Genomic DNA, 19,826 nt, shown 5'->3' with positions numbered 1-19,826 from the left:
GAGCACATTCAGATTGTCCAAGTAACAAGACGCGACCAGAGCGTCCACACAGAGATGCAAATAGCACACCCTCTATCCCCATTTGGAGCTGAGTCTACAGTCATGAAGTCACATTTCTAGACACTCCAAAATGGCATGTCAACTCACACTGTGACTCAACAATGTCTATCCTACCAATCATTCACCACACCATATTCGAATAAATTATGCTTCTAAAATGTGTGTGTGTGTTTTAGTTAACTCTCAAGCAGATCATAATACAAATGCTCTGCTATATTTTCAATGTTTCTATGTGCCTGTATTCAACCAGGACTTTCTGGATATTGTTTACAAATGTCTACTTCTGTTTGATACCTATTGTTTTCCATCCCATCTCAGGTATATATTAAGCCTTCAAGTGATTATTAATTCCCATTTTTCTCTTTTCCCTTCACAGGTGTGCCATATAAAGACCACATGCCAATTACAGTTCCTTATTCCTCCAGTACTCTTTCATCTGCTCAATATGTTTTTTCTTCCTGTCTTCTGAGCACTTCATACTAATTTATTTTTCCACTCTTCTACCTTGGAATCCTTCTATATTCAATACTTATTCCCCAAAAACTTCTCCGTCAATTGTTTCTTTATCTTGTTTATAATTTTTTTAGAAAACCTGTTTTACTTCACTGAGCCAACTTGTTGTTGACTTCTTATCCCACAAATATTTGAAGATGTTTCTAGCTAATCTACAGTACTGCATTCAATACAAATGCCCAAAAAATACGTCTTCTTTTTCTCATTAGTTCTGATATATTATCTATGCTTCGATAATTTCATCATTACTACATTATTTCCAACCCTCCATAGCTTTTTGTGGGCTTAATATTTTCCTAATGATTGACCTTTTAGTATTTCTAATTTATCTAAATTATAGTTTGTAATGCCCTATTTTTGCATATTTAAAGAGGCATTTTTTGTTGTAAAAGTCTGGTTATAACTTACGCCCTTCCCATTTTATGTATCCTTTCTTCTATGTTAGCTTTTTCTAAACCACTATTTTGTATTATCTCCTCAAGATATTTATTAACTTTTTTGCCCGTTTCAATTTTGCCATATTTATTTTCAGAAATTTTTGTGCATTTTTAATGTTAGTAAAAAATTGATTTTCCCTGCAGAAATTCTTCAGCCTGTCCTACTGGCTAATTCTTCTAAAAGATTAATTTGCGTTACAGCAGATGACACATTTTCAAAAAGTATAGCAAAGTCATCTGCAAATGTGAGGCAATTTATTCCAATTTTTTGTTTCCTCTTCTCAAGTTTAATGGTGAAATCTTATATTCATTCAGTTTCTCATTCCAAAGTCTTACTACTTTTTCTACAACACAATTAAAAAGGATTGGTGATAAGCCATCACCTTGCCTATTTCTTCAATAAATTTCACTTTAGATACTGTCTCTGTAAGTGTTTCATGAATTAGATTTACTACAGTAAAACCTCGTTAGCGCGAACTCGCATAAGACGAACTCGCGGTTAATGTGAAAAAAATATTGGTCCCGCCAGGAATACATTAGTTCTTATGGTATGTTTTATCGGTTAACACAAATTTCAGTTAAGGCGAATTACAAACTCTGTGTAAGTTCCTATCATAATTAAATTTCACTGTAACACAAACTTCTGACCTTAGAGTATTCTAAAGCATATTTTTTTCCCCCCAAAATGAATGTCGGAAATGTAGCTACAAAGCGAATTATACTTATTGTTGACTCGTTTTTAGCATATTGTAGGTCGGTAGCCACAATTATCACCTCAACAATCAGCGTATTCTGTACATTGTAATACATTCAATAATGTGTGCAGCAGCATTTAGGAGTGTACTCAGTGCCAGATTTTACACGTGTTCTGTTAGTCATAGCCATATTGAGTTGGAATACTGAATAAAAACTACAGTTACAACCGGTACCGTAGCATGCGAAAATTGCAAAGAGGAAACAGACAGCTCTAAACGTACAGTTAAAGCTTAAGATTCTAGATGAAGTGGACCCATGGTACCAAGAAAACAGCAATTGCAGAGCAGTTTGGAATACCTAAATCTACTTTATCTACGATTATTAAGGTTCGAGAAAAAATTATTAATGCTGCGGCATCAGGTTCTGGAAACAAATCTAAACGACTTTGTACTGCCAAGTATGAAGACATAGAGATGTTACTGCTAGAATGGTTCAATCATATGCGTGCATCTAACATACCTTTAACTGGCCCTGTGATTCAGTCAAAAGCAAATGATATTGCTAAAGATATGGGCATCGAAGAGTTCCGTTGTTCTGCTGGTTGGTTGCATCGGTTCCAAAAGAGACATTCAATTTCATCTGTACAAATTTGTGGTGAAGCAAATAAAGTTGATGAAGAAAGTACAAACAGCTGGTTGCTCGAATTCAACAGAGTGAGGGAAAAGTATGCCTCGTGTAATGTGTTTAACAGGGATGAAACTGGATTTTTCTACAATCTTTTTCCAAATCACACCCTGGGGATAAAAGACAATAAGTGTCACGGTGGAGCACGAAGCAAACAACGTGTAACTGTTTGTACTGTGCTGTAATGCTGACGGCAGTGAGAAGTTTCGTCCCTGGGTTATCGGTAAATCCAAGAAACCACGTTGTTTTAAAAACATAAATATGGACACTTTACCTTGCATCTACTCTCACCACAAGAAAGCTTGGATCGATGGCACATCATTTCGCAAGTGGCTTCTTCATTTCAACAGTTGAATGGTTGCTCAAAATAGACATGTTCTTCTTACATTGGACAGATGTATTGCTCATAACGTTCATGATCTGAACCTATCCAACATAAAGGTTCAGTTTTTTCCACCCAATGCCACAAGCCGCCTTCAGCCTTTTGACCAAGGCATAATCTCTCTCATAACGAGAGCTTATCGTAAGCAACTTGTAAGAGCTGCAATTCGTGCTGCATAAAACAATAGTGCAACGCCAAATTGGAATGTGCTTGACGCAATAAAAGCCATTGCAGCAGCCTGGAGCTCAGTATCGCCACATCATATAGGGAAGTGATTTAACAGAGCTTGGAGACATAGCAGCACTGAAGATGTCCACGAGTTAGAAGATGCCACTTCACCTGATGAATGGACAGTTCTGCAGGACGTTGCGAACCCTGGGATTAGTTTTGAAGAATTCATTAGTGTAGATGACGATGTTGCCGTATGGGCTTCTGTGGAATCGGATGTGCCAAAGCTGTGAACGAGGTGCAAGAAGGGTCATCAGAAGAACGTGAAGAGGAAGGGAATACAGATACCTTTCCACCTACCAGTTAGGAGATGTTTATAGCCTTGGACTGCTTAGAATGGTTTGCTTCAACATCCGACAACACTGCTGGGTTTACGGACGCTATCATTACAATTGGTTGTGAAATTACAAAATATTATCGTTCCCATGAACATCAGCGAACCATGACCGAATTTTTTACAAGAAAGTAATGTACATAATTTGTGAGTACTTGGATTTTACAATCACTTTATAGTGTTGTAAGTCTACAATAATGTGATTGATAGTGTAGTGTATTGCACATTAGTGTACTGCTGTACATGTATGCTTAGGAAAATCTGTGTTTTTCACTTAACACAAATTTTTCTAACACGAACTCCTGATTTTTCAGTTCCTTCAGATTCATTTTAACGAAGTTTTACTGTACTATAGACTTTACACCAAATATCGAGTCACTTCATGTACAGTTTGTCTGTCAACAGAACCACAACCAGTTTTGAACTCAACAAACATTACTAAAATATCTTTTGAATTCAATAATCTTTGATGAATGATTGACTTCAGATTAAATATTTGTTCAGAACAGGACCTGCCCTTCCTAAACCCACCCAAATATTCACCTCAATGACTGTCCAGCACCACTTCCACCCTGTTTAGTAAAATGTTGGAAAATATTTTACATGCAACTGGTAACACAGTTGCTAATGTCTTGTTTATTGGCTTTCATATACAACAGATGTATCGAGGCTACCTCTGGGGTTCTTTTCTGGTTTTCAGATTTCCTCGAAAATTAATTATAGCTCCTTTTTTTATTTTTAGGAGAAACAATTTCAAAAGTTCCACTGCAATACAGTCCTCTCTACTAGCTTTATTGTTTTTTTAAGGTATTAATACTTCATCAATTTCTTTGATGGTTAGAGGTAATTCTTCTTCTACATTTTCATGAGTGTTTGAGAATCCCAACTCATGGATTGGTTGTGGAAAATTAAGAAGCTGATCAAAATATTTTTCAATTATTTTGCAATTTTCAGTGTTGTTTAAGCCAAGTTTGCATTTTAATTTGTGATACACGCACTTGAGAGTTGGTACCCTTCAGTCTGCCCTTGTCTGAAAAAAATTAAGATTATTATTTTTTTAAAAGTTTTCCTCAATTTCTGCAAGTTGCCTCTTTTCAAAATCTCTTTTAATTCTTCTAATTATCCTTGATGCTCCCTTTCTTTGCTGTGTAAGTTGATCACAGCATTAAATTTTTCTTCAGCATTTCCTGTTTTTCCACTTTCGGCACTATTAAAGCTTCTTCACACACTTCCTTCCACAATATTGTATTTTCATTTTTGAGTGACACAAATGCTTTCTGTGTAGAATTATTGACTTCTTTAGATAATTCTGCCCAGTTTAGCTATTTTAATTTCATCTTGATACTTTTGAACTGATTCTTTTGCTATAGCAAGTCTGTCTGTATTACATTCTAGTATTTTTTGTGATTTTTATTTTATTTTATGAGACATGAGTTTACCTTAATTTTAGACAGATAGTGATCAGGATTAAATTCAAGATTTCTTATTACTTTCTCTTTCATAATTTCCTCAGTACTTTTTTGAGAAACAGCTAAATGATCTAACTGAAATTCTTCCAACATCAAGTTTGATGATATTCATGTTTTGACTTTTCTTGGGAAATTTTTGAATAAGGTTTCCTTTTCCTGTATTATTAATAATATTTATGGTATATACCAATAGCATGTTAAAGCTGTATGAAAACACAGTATCATTTTCACAATAATTTCACAGTTAAATAAATATTTCCAACTACTGTACAAATTAAATGAATGAGTGATCTGTTAAGTTGTTTCAATTTTCTGCTCAACTCAGTACTGACTCAAGTTAAAAATTATATTTGACAAATGAGCCTTAAAAAACCCTTAGTGATGAGTCATGATCTGTCACAAAATTTTAAAACTGATTCTACCATCACCCAACTGTAACTTAAAATAGAGGGCACATCTCTGGTCAAAGAACTTAATGCCTTCTTATCAGCATACACACAGCATTCATTTAAAATATGGCACAACGCAATAGTGATGATACATGTGTTATATTATGAAGGCTCATCCTGATGAAGATTGAAGCTATGGGTTAAGGAATAGTGCACAATACAAAGATAAGATATAATACCTCTGTTTCATGTCAGTGACTCAATGGCATACATCTCGGCTGGAGTTTGGTTTACTTGTCTGAAGTTTATTTTCACACATTTCCAGCCACTTTCTTTCCCACGTATTCACAATATCCCTCTTCACCAGTAACATAAGTGACTTCAGGGGCATCTCACATGATTTTTTTGGAAATCTCACTCACAAGCTTGCCTGGCTGCTGTAACTGTGATATTACCACAAAATTTTGATGTTCTCCTGATCCAACAGACACCTCTTTACTCTGCTCCTGCAGAGAATACAGGGTGTCTTGGATGTTCTGGGCAAGGTTCTTTGCTGGGTACATTCTATGGATGTTCCGCAGGGTACTTTGAAAGCTGGTGCAGATGAATAAAATCTTTCCATAGGCAAATCTCATCTCCTCGAGAGCCATGATCACATAAATTGGCACCCAAGATGTTAAATCCTGATAGTAGGTAAATCTACAGGACATTATTTGGTAAGGCAATGCAACAGCCAATGCACTCCCTCTGGTATGCTGGTCTGACAAATCTGAATGCCTGTCAGAAGAAATGGACTCAAAGCAGGCGGCCGCACTATCTGTGAAGAGCTGCTGTCACCAAGATAGTGACACCCATAATTTCGCAAGTGGATGCTTTGACCAACAGTTCTTGCTGCAACTGAAATAAACACAGCTGCACAGCCAGCAATACATCATTCTGGTATCCACTTCTGTTGTGTGCAGTTGAAGTCACGTCTGGTTCCCGACTGCCTCTACTACGTTATCACATCGTCTCAGTTTCTAGCTTGGTCACTCTTTGGAATCTGTTTGTGTGTTGTTCATTTATCCATCATGAACATCTCACCTTGGACATATGCATTTGTTAGTTACATCAACCACTAGGACTGTTTGGGTCCTCCCAAAATTCAGTCTCAAGCTGATTCTCCTCACTCTGTCTGAGAGACTGCCACCACACGGCCACAGCTGTTTGCCTGTTTGGAGCCATCTGTGTAGACTACTCTGTCATCAAAATCCTTGTTTTAAATGCAAATGGATGTATGCTAATGGATAAAATCTGTCATATTCAACCTGTATGAAAGGAATTTAAAATTTATTTAGTTTCTCTTTACCAGCCACAGTGGCTGCTTGTTGCAAATGTGAGAGGACCTTGATGTCTGCTATATTGTTTCCCACTACAAGTCGTTTCACTCATGATCACTAATGGCTTCATAGCTTCTGGGCAGTTCCAAATAGTTGCTCTCCTGGAGGGTCAGTAATGATGAAGGATGCTGCAGAATCTTTGAACAACTTAGCTTTAAGAACATGTTATATGGTCAGGGGCTCCCATCAAACAATAAGTGGTGGCTCACCAGCGGCCACGGATAGGACTTGTTCTGTTATCTTATGTTGTTAATCTGATGCCAGAATGGTGTGCTGTGTACAATGCCATTAAGTATGAAGTTGGGCCGAACCATAAATGGTGCATCTGTAGTCAAGATGGGACCAGATGAATGATTTGTAAAATATCTGTAGAGAGGCTCTGTTTCTACCTCAAACAATGAGTTTCTTATTACTGGGAATTAATTTCATTAACATAAATCAAAATGATTCTTAGAATTTTAGCAACTACACAGGAACACATAAGAAAATGTTTCAATTGTAGTCTTCAATCATACAATGTTGGTATCACACTTACCAGATTAACAATTTCTCAATATGACACCTACTGGATTACGAATTTCTCAAACTTCTATCAATGTGAAAGGTTCATTTCATGTTCACATCATTTAACTTCACCAATGGCAAAGTGGTATACAGATCATTTAACAAATATCATATATTCATTATTCAATAGCTAAATGGACTAGTGAATATTAGTTAAGCTTGGAAAAACACATTTCTTTGGGGTTCACTGCTGTAGATGTAATATGAATGACTGAAGAAATGAATGACACATGTAAGAAACACGCATTGTTTTATCACAGTACTTTATTCCACCATTGCAAGCTTCTCGTAGCTACACCCAGATTCTACTTGTAATCATGCTACTCTGTAAAATAATTTCAAATTACTAAATTCAAGAACAGAAAGAAACAGAATAACATGAAGCATAAAATGGTATAGATGAAAATTTTAAGCATTAAATACAAGACAAAAATAGTATTTCCATTTATATGATTTGTTCCATTCATCTCTCTCTACAGTGCCCACAATACAACAGCTTGAGACAAGTGTCATTAAAAACCATAAAAACATAAAAGTTTTCAAAAATAAATGTATAAACAAATTAATTCTCCCCACTTGCAGAATAAATCCATGGACATCACCATTTCTTAAAACTGTAGATACAATAAGTGAATAAATCAGTAGTAAAGAGACAAATATACTTTCAACAGATACTATAGGCTGACTAATTACTAAACTAAAATATAATGAGTCAGCCAGCCACTCTGCAATGTACTAGAACTTTCCAATTAATGTTTTGGGCTGGAGTCCAGACAGTTCAGAAAATTTAAACACGAATTACACTCATTTTGTAGTCATCTCAAATAGAGGGCAAGTCTTTACTCAAATTTACTGCTACTGAATCAAAATACAAAATGTATCCTGTTAAAATGTAACTTATTGTGGTGTGTACAACTCAGCTACTAGAAAAAGGTGGATCCTCTCACAAGAGTACATAGCCTTTGACTTGAACATGGAGTAGTCGCCTTATCATTAGGCTATCCAAACATGACCTGTGGTCAGACCGAAACTTCCTTATGTCGTCAACCATCTGTCTACAACCTGTTCTCATACATCTATTATTATGTATATTGCTGTACAGGCGAGACATTTTACTCGAAAGTCGCTTGCCCGTGTTGGCAGATAAAAACGGTACTGCAGTGCCTGTGCTATTCTAAATTATGATGCATGCACGTCCATAGGAATAAGCATTGTGGCGACTATAGCTGTTATAAAATATGTGAAATGTATTCACAATTGTGAATATGGATAACCATCAGCTGTACAATCAGGGTGTATACGCGAACAAGGAAAAAAAAATTTCCCGTATTTCCTGGTTAAAAATACACTTTCTCCCAGATGAACACATGCTTTTTCCATGTTAAATGACAGTATATTTTCCCTCTGAACTGTAAAACTTATCAATCCTTTAGAATGGTTTTGGTTTTGCACAGGTGTAGAATTTCCCTGCACTTTAGAAAACAAAACTCAGGGAAAAAGGCACGTTTTGAAAAGATCTTTGATGTGCAGCAACATGTACGCTGCATATTTTCGTATTACGGAAGTATAAATTCTAATTCCACCAAACACTACATGTTACTTTCCGAAGCATTGAAATCGTGATTGTGATATGCTTTTGTAAGCCAGTCATAGCTCATGTCACATGATCTTGCCAGCCGATGACAGTGGATATTCAGAGCATTGTGCACATGATGTAGTCAGCCAATACCAACATTACCATTAAGTAGCGCAAACACACAAACAGGGAGAGTTAATGGTTTACATTAATATACATAGTGCTGCTACAAGGAAAGCAAAGCTTTCACATATAACATTGGTCTCAAAGGTTCATAAGCTGCATGAGAAACTACGATTTCACATAAAATACTGATCTTTTTTGCAAATATTACACTTTAAGATATATCACAGAAATGTGCCAGTAAAATTTTTAATAAAGACATAACTGTCTGATCTTCTAGGCTCAAATTTCTTCTAAATGGCTCATTATCAAAGAGCTGATTTTCAAATGAGAGTCAAAAGCTCTGTGATTTAAGAAATTCATTGTACATTCTCACACATAGTTCAACTTGTGTAAAAGGAAGTTTACTTGAAAGTAACGCTTTTCAAACCACCATTCACAATATTTTCCTGTGACCTGTTAGAAATACGTTCTTTTCAGCAGTTGCCAGAGAGCGCCAGATAACAGGCGCCGCTGCGCTTGTGCAGCTATGATGACGTAGGAGGTCTGTATGTTCGTATGAGTAAAACATTAAAAGATCTTACATTATGTCATGAAAGAAACAAGACATCAGAGGATACTCCAAGAGCATCAGGATTTTGAACCATACTAAAATGTGCACATTTAAATTGCATACTTAAAGTGCTCATTCACATGTCAAGATTCCCAATGACGTAGGCCTCGAACTGATATTAAGCTTTTCAGTGTGGTTTTCGAGATGTAAGTTTTCTAGGAGTAAGAGTACTGTATTATCTCATGTTTGGTTCTTTATTATGGCATAATGCTGTAAATGCTAGATGAAGAAAACATACACTTAAAATGCTGCAAACAGTTGAAACTAACCAATAGTGTGGAATTAAACAATTTGTTTCAAATACATTGACTGCCTCAGCGGAAAAGATTAATAAAAGCCAAATTTCTACATCTACATCTACATGGTTACTCTGCAATTCACACTTAAGTGCCTGGCAGAGGGTTCATCAAACCATTTTCATACTACTTCTCTACCATTCCACTCTCGAATGGCGCGTGGGAAAAAGGAGCACCTAAATCTTTCCACTCGAGCTCTGATTTCTCTTATTTTATTATGATGATCATTTCTCCCTACATAGGTGAGTGTCAACAAAATATTTTCGCATTCGGAAGAGAAAGTTGGTGATTAAAATTTCGTAAATAGATCTCGCCGCAAAGAAAACCATCTTTGTTTCAGTGACTGCCACCCCAACTCGCATATCATATCAGTGACACTCTCACCCCTATTGTGCGAGAACACGTAACGGGCTACCCTCCTTTGCACTTTTTCGATGTCCTCCGTCAATCCTACCTGGTAAGGATCCCACACCGCACAGCAATATTCTAGCAGAGGACGGACAAGTGTAATGTAGGCTGTCTCTTTAGTGGGTTTGTCGCATCTTCTAAGTGTTCTGCCAACAAAGCGCAGTATTTGTTTTGCCTTCCCCATAATATTATCTATGTGGGCTTTCCAATTTAAGTTGCTTGTAATTGTAATTCCTAAGTATTTAGTCGAATTGACAGCCTTTAGATTTGTGCGATTTATCGTATACCCAAAATTTAACGGATTTCTTTTAGTACCCATGTGGATGACCTCGCACTTTTCTTTGTTTAGTGCCAACTGCCATTTTTTGCACCATACAGAAATTCTCTCTAGACCATTTCGTAATTGGAATTGATCATCTGATGATTTTACTAGATGGTAAATTACAGCATCATCTGCAAACAATCTAAGGGGGCTGCTCAGATTATCACCTAGATCATTTATGTAAATAAGGAAAGGCAGAGGGTCTATGACACTACCTTGCAGAGGGCCAGATATCACTTCTGTTCTACTCGATGATTTACCGTCTATCACTACGAAGTGTGACCTCTCTGAGAGGAAATCATGAATCCAATCACACAACTGAGACGATACTCCATATGCACACAATTTGATTAATAGTCGCTTGTAAGGAACAGTATCAAAAGCCTTCTGGAAATCTAGGCATACGGAATCAATCTGAGATCCCTTGTCGACAGCACTCATTACTTCATGGGAATAAAGAGCTAGCTGTGTTGCACAAGAATGATATTTTCTGAATCCATCTTGGTTATGTATCAATAAGTCATTTTCTTCAAGGTGATTCATAATGTTCAAGTATAGTATATGCTCCAAAATCCTACTGCAAATTGAGGTCAGTGATATGGGTCTGTAATTCAATGGGTTACTCCTATTTCCTTTCTTGAATACTGGTGTGACCTGTGCTACTTTCCAGTCTTTAGGAACAGACCTTTCTTCAAGTGAGCAGTTGTATATGATTGCTAAGAAAGGCGCTATTGCATCTGCACACTCTGAAAGGAACCTTATTGGTATATCATCTGGACCAGAAGACTTGCCTGATTTGAGTTGTTTCGCAACACCTAAGATATCTACTTTTATGTCACTCACGCTAACAGCTGTTCTGGTTTTGAATTCTGGAATATGTACTTCATCTTCTTTCGTGAAGATGTCATTGTCTAATATTGAAGAAGCTGTTAATACAAATAGTACCCAAGACTGGTATGGTTTCTTGAGCTAATTATGTCTATTTTGTCACTGTCTGTCAGATAAAAGCCAATAAGCCTTTCTTTAGCAAAAAAAAAAAATCTTCATTGTTCTGCAAGGCGATTAATGCTTGACTCTCAGAAAGGTGGAAATAAAATAAAATCTGAAACCAATAACATATTTTAGACTTCTGTAATTATGTGAATGTATTTTAGTTCGCTTGATAGCTCCCGGCCATAGAAATCCATTTTGTTTTCATTTGATGTGAGAGCAGCAAATAAAGAGGAAACAGCAAAATCGCTAAATGTAAACACAGGTCACGTGGAGACTACCCACTTATCCCCTATAACTCAGACTGTTCTGTACATCATCCCCGGATCTACGATATTTCCGAACCGGGGAAACACTAGATGGTGTGTGTGCCCCCCCCCCCCCAACCTCCTTCAAGTATTTGAGACAGGACATCAAAACTTTAAAATAATCGAATTTTCAAAAATATGTTCATTTTGTAGCACACATCTTTCTGAAGAGTCTGATACATAAAACGTGTGTTCAAGGAAATGCTTGACTCTGTTGAATTGAAATGTGTATATTTCGTAATGGATGCCATCAAATTATATTCAGGATAGTGGAAATTAAAATGTCCTGTGGTGCCTCTCCTGCTCCCAGTCAGCCGGTTTGACATCCTGCCCTTCTTTTTATTAAAAAACCTACTCTCAATTAATGCTGGATAGGATTATTTGTAATCATGTGAACAAAAGTTCTTCAGAAAATATGCACTCTTTATTGCCTATTGGCTAATAACTTGCTGCTTTGTGTGACATAAAATTAAATATAGGATATATAAAGCCAGTAAAGACAAGAGACAAGCAAGACAGCACACATTTCATCAATCCTTAGCTCCTAGAATTTTTATCTCTCTAATCTAGCTACAGCTTTACATGGTGTGCTCTCCTTTGTGCGAAAGGATCTCTTACCTCATCAAATGTTTTGCTACATGAAAAATCGAAATGTCGTTGTCTAATACTGAAAAAGTTGTTAATACAAATTGTAGCCAAGACTGGTGTGGTGTCTCGAGCTAATTACGTCTAATTTGTCACTGTCTGTCAGATAAAAGGCAATAGGCCTTTCTAACATTGCAGAAATTGTAACACACCCCAAATAAACGAGACTGTTTTGGCACAAATGGTCATTTTTTATAACAGAATATAACTCACGAAACATAATATCAAATGCCTATTAGGCCTACTACAAGCAAAAAGCTCTATGTTAGGAAATAGTTTCACATTTCATTCATACACTCAAGTTTCTCAAGCATGAGATAGAAAAGTAGTAGTACGAAATTTTTATATAATTTTGGAATTGTCATAATCTTTCATAATGTGTGTGATGTCCCTGTTTCTTCTCCTGGCTCGTTCTAACAATCAATCTTGTCATCACTAATTCTGTAATCGACAAACCAATGTGCGCTGGATGCTAGGCGCTTTGTGAAAGAAGGTTTTTTTCCTCAAGAATATGAATTTGGTGTCCCGCCCGCCTCTCCTAGATCCGGGCCTGCTGCGCATGCGTGAATCTGGCAGTTTGGGCGCACCAGTAAAATTTTTCTCACTAGCATCTAGCTGCTTACTACGACTGCTTACACAGCCAAGAACCACATTTCTGTAGCCAGAAGCAGGAGAAGATACTACTCATACGTGACTCAACTGCACATGCGCTCGCTTGTAACTGCTAAAACAAATCTAATGTAAACAGTTGTGATGTCTCACTCATTCAAGGCAATTTGTTGTTATGAAGCACTGCATAGTCTTCCTAAAGCGCCTAACACATTTTGCTGTTGGCAGACGCTTGTATGAGCACAGTGTTTTGTTGTTGTATATGGCATATTTCCTTTGCAATTTAAGTTTTATTTTTTTCTTTCTCTCATTAATGTTTAGTTGCTGCAGTACTATTCTGAAGTAGCAGGATACAGTAATATCCTTTGTTAGAGAATAGGTTCTTACCAGTCAAAACCACAAAAATTTAACAGAAAACAAAAACAATGAAAAATTTCAGGAGTTCTAAAAAATTCCCGGGTTTTTCTGGGTTTTCTCCCAGATGAAAAGATTCCCAGGTTTTTCCTGGATCTCCTGATTGTCCTGGATCGTATGCACCCTGACAATGGAATGATGACAATGAAAATTTGTGCTGGACCGGAACTCAAACCCGAATTTCCCACTTATTGTGAACAGGCAGACCCAAACTTCCATATGTTGTCAGCCATGTGTCTACAACCTGTACTTGTACATCTATTATGTATATTCCATTGTACAGCTTACGGTTGTCCATATTTGCAATTGCAAATACATTTCACGTATTTCATAATGGCTTTAGTTGCCACAGTGCCTGTTCCTTTGGACGTGTATGCATGTCCAAAGGAACTTTGCAACATAATTCTGAATAACATAGGTACTGCAATATCAAAGATAATTATTTCATGGTATGTCATTGACCAGCAGGTTTGGCTGCATTCCTACTATTTAGACCTGCTCAATTCCCAATGACTCTGGATAAATCAAAACAGCACTTCCTTCTAATATTCCACAGTTGTTGAAGGGTGCCCTGAACTGCATAGTTTGTTTTAACTGCTGGGTGCACAGACCTCGCGGCCTGAAATGTACCATGCAAGTAGAAACAAATGAGAAGTTGTTGAGTCTTTAGGGTGCTTGCAGTTCTATCCTAAGCACAATGACAGAAAAGAGGCACAACTTCTTGTATCCCAAATCTTAAGTTTGACACTCAGCCCACATAAAAAAAAATGTTGTATAGAATGAAAATTGCCTCAAAAAGGGTTATAAAAGTGCAAGGTGGCACACACTATTTAGTATACAACTCTGACTCTAGACCTCATGGAAAATATTCACTACACATGCTCAAACATGCTAGTCCTCCAGCTTCAGCACAAGACTGATTTGAGGGCCAGTTCTGTAAGGGCTCATGTTATTTTTATCATTAAATGGTATACCACATCTAGGACTGTCAGACAGGATGACCTGTCCAGCCATAAACTGAACATAAAAAGGATTGGCAATGGATCTATAGAACTGTAAGAAGCAGGTCTCATCGACAACCCATTTGTATTTGAAGTATTTAACCATATTTACAACTTCAGAGTTATTTTTTCAGATTTAATAAGTATGTCTATGATCATGAAGACCAAGAACTTCACAGATATTTTAAAAGTAAGAAGAAAATCTCTCAGGCATTACTCAAGTAAGTTAAAAACAATACCATTTTAAAACTAGAATTTTTCCCTGGTTCTCCTACTTTCTAAGCGATCTAGTGACATCTGAAGTAGGAGAAAATTGGTGACAAGACTGAGAAAGAAGCAAAAGAATACAAAATCACTGTGCTTCGAATCACATCACTGATGTGTGGGAACGCTTTTTGTTGAATGAATGAGAGTATTGTTCCCACCTTGGACTAAGACTTTGCTCTGCAAATAAGGACTGCTACAACTTTCGAAGGAATCCATGGAAACCCCCTACTATGAAGCTAGTATCGTGTGATCTGCTGCTATGAGGTATTATAGGCTTTACAAATGTCAAAAGCATTCCCCAAAGGTGCTTCCATGCAGGAAAGCTTCGTTTACAGCTCTTTCCAGTAGGGCCAAGTTATCAGTGGTGGACCATTACTTCTTGAACTCATACTTACAGTATATGATGATCTTCAAACTCAAATTCACTATTATTAGGAAGAACTTTCCAAAAGAGTTGAGGCAACACTAAAGTAGTCATCTGTTAACATACAATAATTTCCTACCATTAGGAGGTGAACTATTGGTGTCTCACCAAGAGCCTGAATTTTTTCCTTCAAACCAGATATGATTTATTATAAGATCTTGGAAGAAAAGTTTTTATTTGCCACATATGTGGTATAACAAGACACACTGGTCCAGTATTCCCAACAACAGACAAACCAGTTTCCAGTGTCCATGCAGAAAAAAGGCTCTAAATTTGTTGAATGAAGGCAACATTTTTCCACATAGGCTGTAATATTTATTTAGATTTTATCTTCATTACACAACCAGTGTCAGATTATAAAGCTATTTTTTAGTATTTATACAGAATAAGGTGTCATAAACATGAAAATGGCAGTGATCTTACATAATGTGCTACAATTTGTGGAAGTTTATAAATTATTGTAGAAATACTATTGCTCATGATTCAACCATAATTTGCTATCCATTACGAACAGTAATGCATTGTGCTGCCATTTTCATGCCTATGACACCTTGGCCTTGGCAGGCAATCAAAATGGGCTTTTTAAGCCAAAATTGGTTGTGTATGTACGAAGAAGTCTTAATAAATGTTTCAGCTTGCAAGGAAAAATGTAGCTCTTATTCAACTGTTGTAGGGCTTTGTATTGGTGAAATTTAATATCATCACGTTCACTCTGCAGTTTCTTTGGCACAGTTAAAAACAAATAATGGAAAATCCAGGATGGAATAATGACAATTTTATGGAAAGGATAGGTTACTACTCACCATACAGCAGAGATGTTGAGTCGCAGATAGAAACAACAAAAAGACTGTCAAACAGGAAAGCTTTCAGCCAAAAAGGCCTTCTTTCGAATCAGATTACACACACACACACACACACACACACACACACACACACACACGGAATGTGCACGCACATGCATTCATAAGCACAAACCTGTGTGTGTGTGTGTGTGTGTGTGTGTGTGTGCGACTCCTCATCACCACTCTATAGTGGGTAGCAATCTATCTTTTCCATAATATTCCAGTTAAAAGTGAGCTGAATACACTTCTCAAATGTTGTATAAAAAGCGATCTATGTTGTCCAAGCTACACACACAAGCAAGCAGGCATGAGCGGCCCCCCACCCCACCCCACCCCCACACACACACTAATAATTTTTTAAAGAACACAAAAAAACAGTCAACTAAAAATGTTACCTTGCATGCTATAACTGGCCAGAAGAATAGCTTGTTTTACATCACAACTCATGCGACCTTCAATGACATCTGCTTTCAATTGCAGAAAGTAGTGATATCTATAGAAACAAAATAAAAAATACAAAAAGAAAACCTCAAGTGGCCAGTCTCTTAGATAATCTTCCACAATAACAAAAATATATATAACAATTATAAAAATGTAAATACATGAAACAATACCTCGTCATTTCATCATGAATCAAGTTGACTCCAGATATATAGTACATGACTCGCAACAATAAATTTGGTTCACGGGCATATTTATCCAGTTGCCTTTTCAGCGGTCTGTCCATCTCCACCCAGCGAAGGCGGGGAGGTTCATGCAGGGATACATACCGCAGACCAAAAAACTCTGGCTGTCAAATATAATTTACAGCACTAAAATTACATCAAATTCCTGGAGTATTGTATGTTCATTATACAGTAATTACTTCTAAAAATGCACATTCTCCTTATATACTGGCAGTTAACTTATGCATCCAAGAGCAAAACAAAAAAAAGAGAACCATTGCAGATATTGCCAACAGCTCTTTGAATTATTATTTAACTTACCTGCTGCAAGGTAAGCCGTTGGCATACATTATCCAAACAATCTCGGCCACTGCTCTCTGAAGACAATGTGCATTCTATTGTTGTACTGTCAAGCAGCTCAACACAGATAACATATACAGATTTAGATGCCACATTGTACTGACGGCTCTTTTTCAGTCGCAGTCTGAATGGCATATTACTGGATACTTTTCTGAAATCACAATTACATCTGCAATAATACTTGCCGAAACAGATTATTATTATACAGTGCAAACTTTCATCATCAGTATTGACATCACTTGCTATTTTAGATTATGTGGACATTATGCTGTGGTTCAAGGCATGTTTCTGTGCATAACATTTCATCTCCTAAAGCATAAGACATCTTCAAAGGCCTTTGACTTCATTAGTCGAATTCTGAACTCTAATAAACTCAGCAAGTTGAACTGTTTATACTTAACCTCACAATGGGTGACTCATGATATTATCTGATCACTGCCACCGCCATGAGAAGTGGATACATTTGCTTCATTTAGCACTAATCTCCACAACTTGACTAATTTCATTCTTCCTCTTTTATATTAATGAAAAATTAGGCACACAAACATGCCTTAAACCATATAACTAAAATAACCAAGTTAATTGCTGTTATAAAAATACTATGATAAATAAAATACAAAGCATCAAGTTTAGTTTCTAAACGTGCAGTTCTAAAGCACCGACTGCACACTGACCAGTGCGGTGCAGTGAAATGGCATCAAGAAGGTGCTGACCTGCACGCCAATGGAAAGAGCAGGTAGCACCACACCTCCAGGAAGACACGAGTTCAACGTCCTCTGTCAATGGTGACTCAACCAGCCACCCATCGCTGGTTGGTCCCAGCTCGGTCACAGACTTTGAGAGCATCAGTACTCAGTAATAGGAAGACTTAGCCTGCTTTCTGTGAGCAGTAATAGAGAATAAATGTAACAGTATGTATGAGGCACATGAAGGACATCAAGCCACCTCATATTGAGAAGTTAAGTTATGTTTCTTTCCTTAATAGAAATGAAATTTTCTATTAATTTGAATGAGTGTGTACAGATCATTTTGGATTCCTGCCACTGGTTATTGCATCTTCTCTCCCTCCTCGTTTGTGTCTGTGCTGACTCCCACTGTTACAGACACAACACTGAAGATTTAATATAGGTGTGTCTCCCACTGACATTTTTATGTCTGTATCTAGAGAACATAATTTTTTATGATTTTCACCTATAAACACCAACATCATTCAATACACTATTGGGCTCAAACCCTACAGTTCGAAACAGAGAGAGTGCCAACCAAGGTGCTATTCCTTTCGGGCATATGGGTTGGCTACGTGTCAGTTTCATGACATTAATGAAGGCTAGTTTTAAATAATCCGTAAGATGTAAGAAACGCAGCAATGTATTTTGAGTGCTGGAATCAATTCAGCTACATTTACTGAGCAATTGAGTAATTATTCAGAAGACAACTGTCTTTTGGTTATACATCTTGTAGCATAAATTCATTTTTGTTGTTATATATATTGTAATTAGATCATTAATTTTTCCAGTATACCGAGCATTTTGTCTTTATATTGATGTCAGGAGTTGAGAAATATGCTTGCACTCATTGCTATGAAATATGCTGCCTGATCTCATTCTATCACTGACTGGTTACAGCTCCATGCTTACCTTGCATTCGCATCACACCTCACAATGAGCACTGTTAATACTGGTGTGGATGAGCTGACCTCATGGTAGCGAGAGACTCAATGAGTTTCTGGAACATCTTAACTCACACCACTCAAGTATTAACATCACCATGGAACTGGAAAAGGATGGTCAGTTGCCATTTCTGGATGTACTTGTCAAAAGACGAGCAGATGTGTTGTTTGGCCACAGGGCATGTCGCAAGCCGTCACATAGTGATTTATACCTGCAAGCCAGCAGCTGTCACCACCCAGTGCAGGAGAATATAATTCTGAAGACACTGGTCCCCAGGCCACACATCTTTTCTGACCGAGATATTTAGCAGCTGAAATACAGCATCTATGGTCAGTCTTCTGCAAGAATGGTTACACAACCTTCAACCAGCCACACCACCACATAATCTAGAAGAAGAGCAAGAGACTGTGGCATACTTGTCCTATGCAGGATCTATTTCTGCAAAAATCAGCAGGATTCTCAAGCCCCAAAGCATCAAGTGTGTGTTCCGTCCACCTACCAAAATAAGCGGAGTACTGGAAAACATGAAACATGACTTTTGGGACTAAGAGAGCCAGGAATTTATGATATACTTTGCCAATGTGGCATGTTGTACATTGGCCAAACAACTAGTACAGTGTACATCAGATGCAAAGAACATCAGAGGCACATCGACTACGACGGGCAACTAAATCAACCATTGCCAAGCACTGTCTGGAACTCAAGTCATTCCACGAAATATGATGAAATGAGGATACCAGCACAGATCCCAAGACACTGGGACAGTGTTGTAAAAGAGTCTATAGAGATAAAGGTGATGGAAAACCTCCTCATGAATCGTGACATTGGGTGCCAACTCACAAGGGGAGATCACAATCTTCAGAGCACAGATTTACTCCGAACTTTGTACACTTTTAGTAGTCTATTAGGACAACATCAAGTGCAAGTAGTAAGGCATACTAGTTAGGCAATTCTGAGAAAATCAAAAGAGAAATTTTATGCATCAGTGATGTACTGGGGCACTGCGACACTGAGCACGAGACGGCGGTGGACATGTGGTTAGCGTTCAAGCTCTGTAATCGCTGGATTGCTGGCTCGCACCCCACTTTTTTTTTTATATATATATTTTTTCAACACTAGCCGTATTATTTCATACATTTTACCGCTGAACGGTAATAT

At 37.3% G+C, this 19,826-nt stretch overlaps 1 protein-coding gene across 1 annotated transcript in view; it reads right to left on the bottom strand.

The window, feature by feature from the left end:
- The window catches only part of LOC124722640 (tyrosine-protein phosphatase non-receptor type 14), a 169,444-nt gene that overhangs the window by 136,520 nt on the left and 13,098 nt on the right, over positions 1 to 19,826 (bottom strand). Inside the window, exons 3-5 of the mRNA XM_047247787.1 lie at positions 16,960 to 17,149; positions 16,588 to 16,763; positions 16,369 to 16,466 (exon numbers count right to left, since the gene is read on the bottom strand). Coding sequence (XP_047103743.1) covers positions 16,369 to 16,466; positions 16,588 to 16,763; positions 16,960 to 17,133 — 448 coding nt within the window. The 5' untranslated portion in view covers positions 17,134 to 17,149. The remainder of the gene's footprint in view (positions 1 to 16,368; positions 16,467 to 16,587; positions 16,764 to 16,959; positions 17,150 to 19,826) is intronic.

This window comes from Schistocerca piceifrons, chromosome X (assembly GCF_021461385.2).
Source record: "Schistocerca piceifrons isolate TAMUIC-IGC-003096 chromosome X, iqSchPice1.1, whole genome shotgun sequence".
In the NCBI taxonomy this organism is placed as follows: domain Eukaryota; kingdom Metazoa; phylum Arthropoda; class Insecta; order Orthoptera; family Acrididae; genus Schistocerca; species Schistocerca piceifrons.
This window is presented reverse-complemented; position numbering and strand designations above follow the sequence as displayed.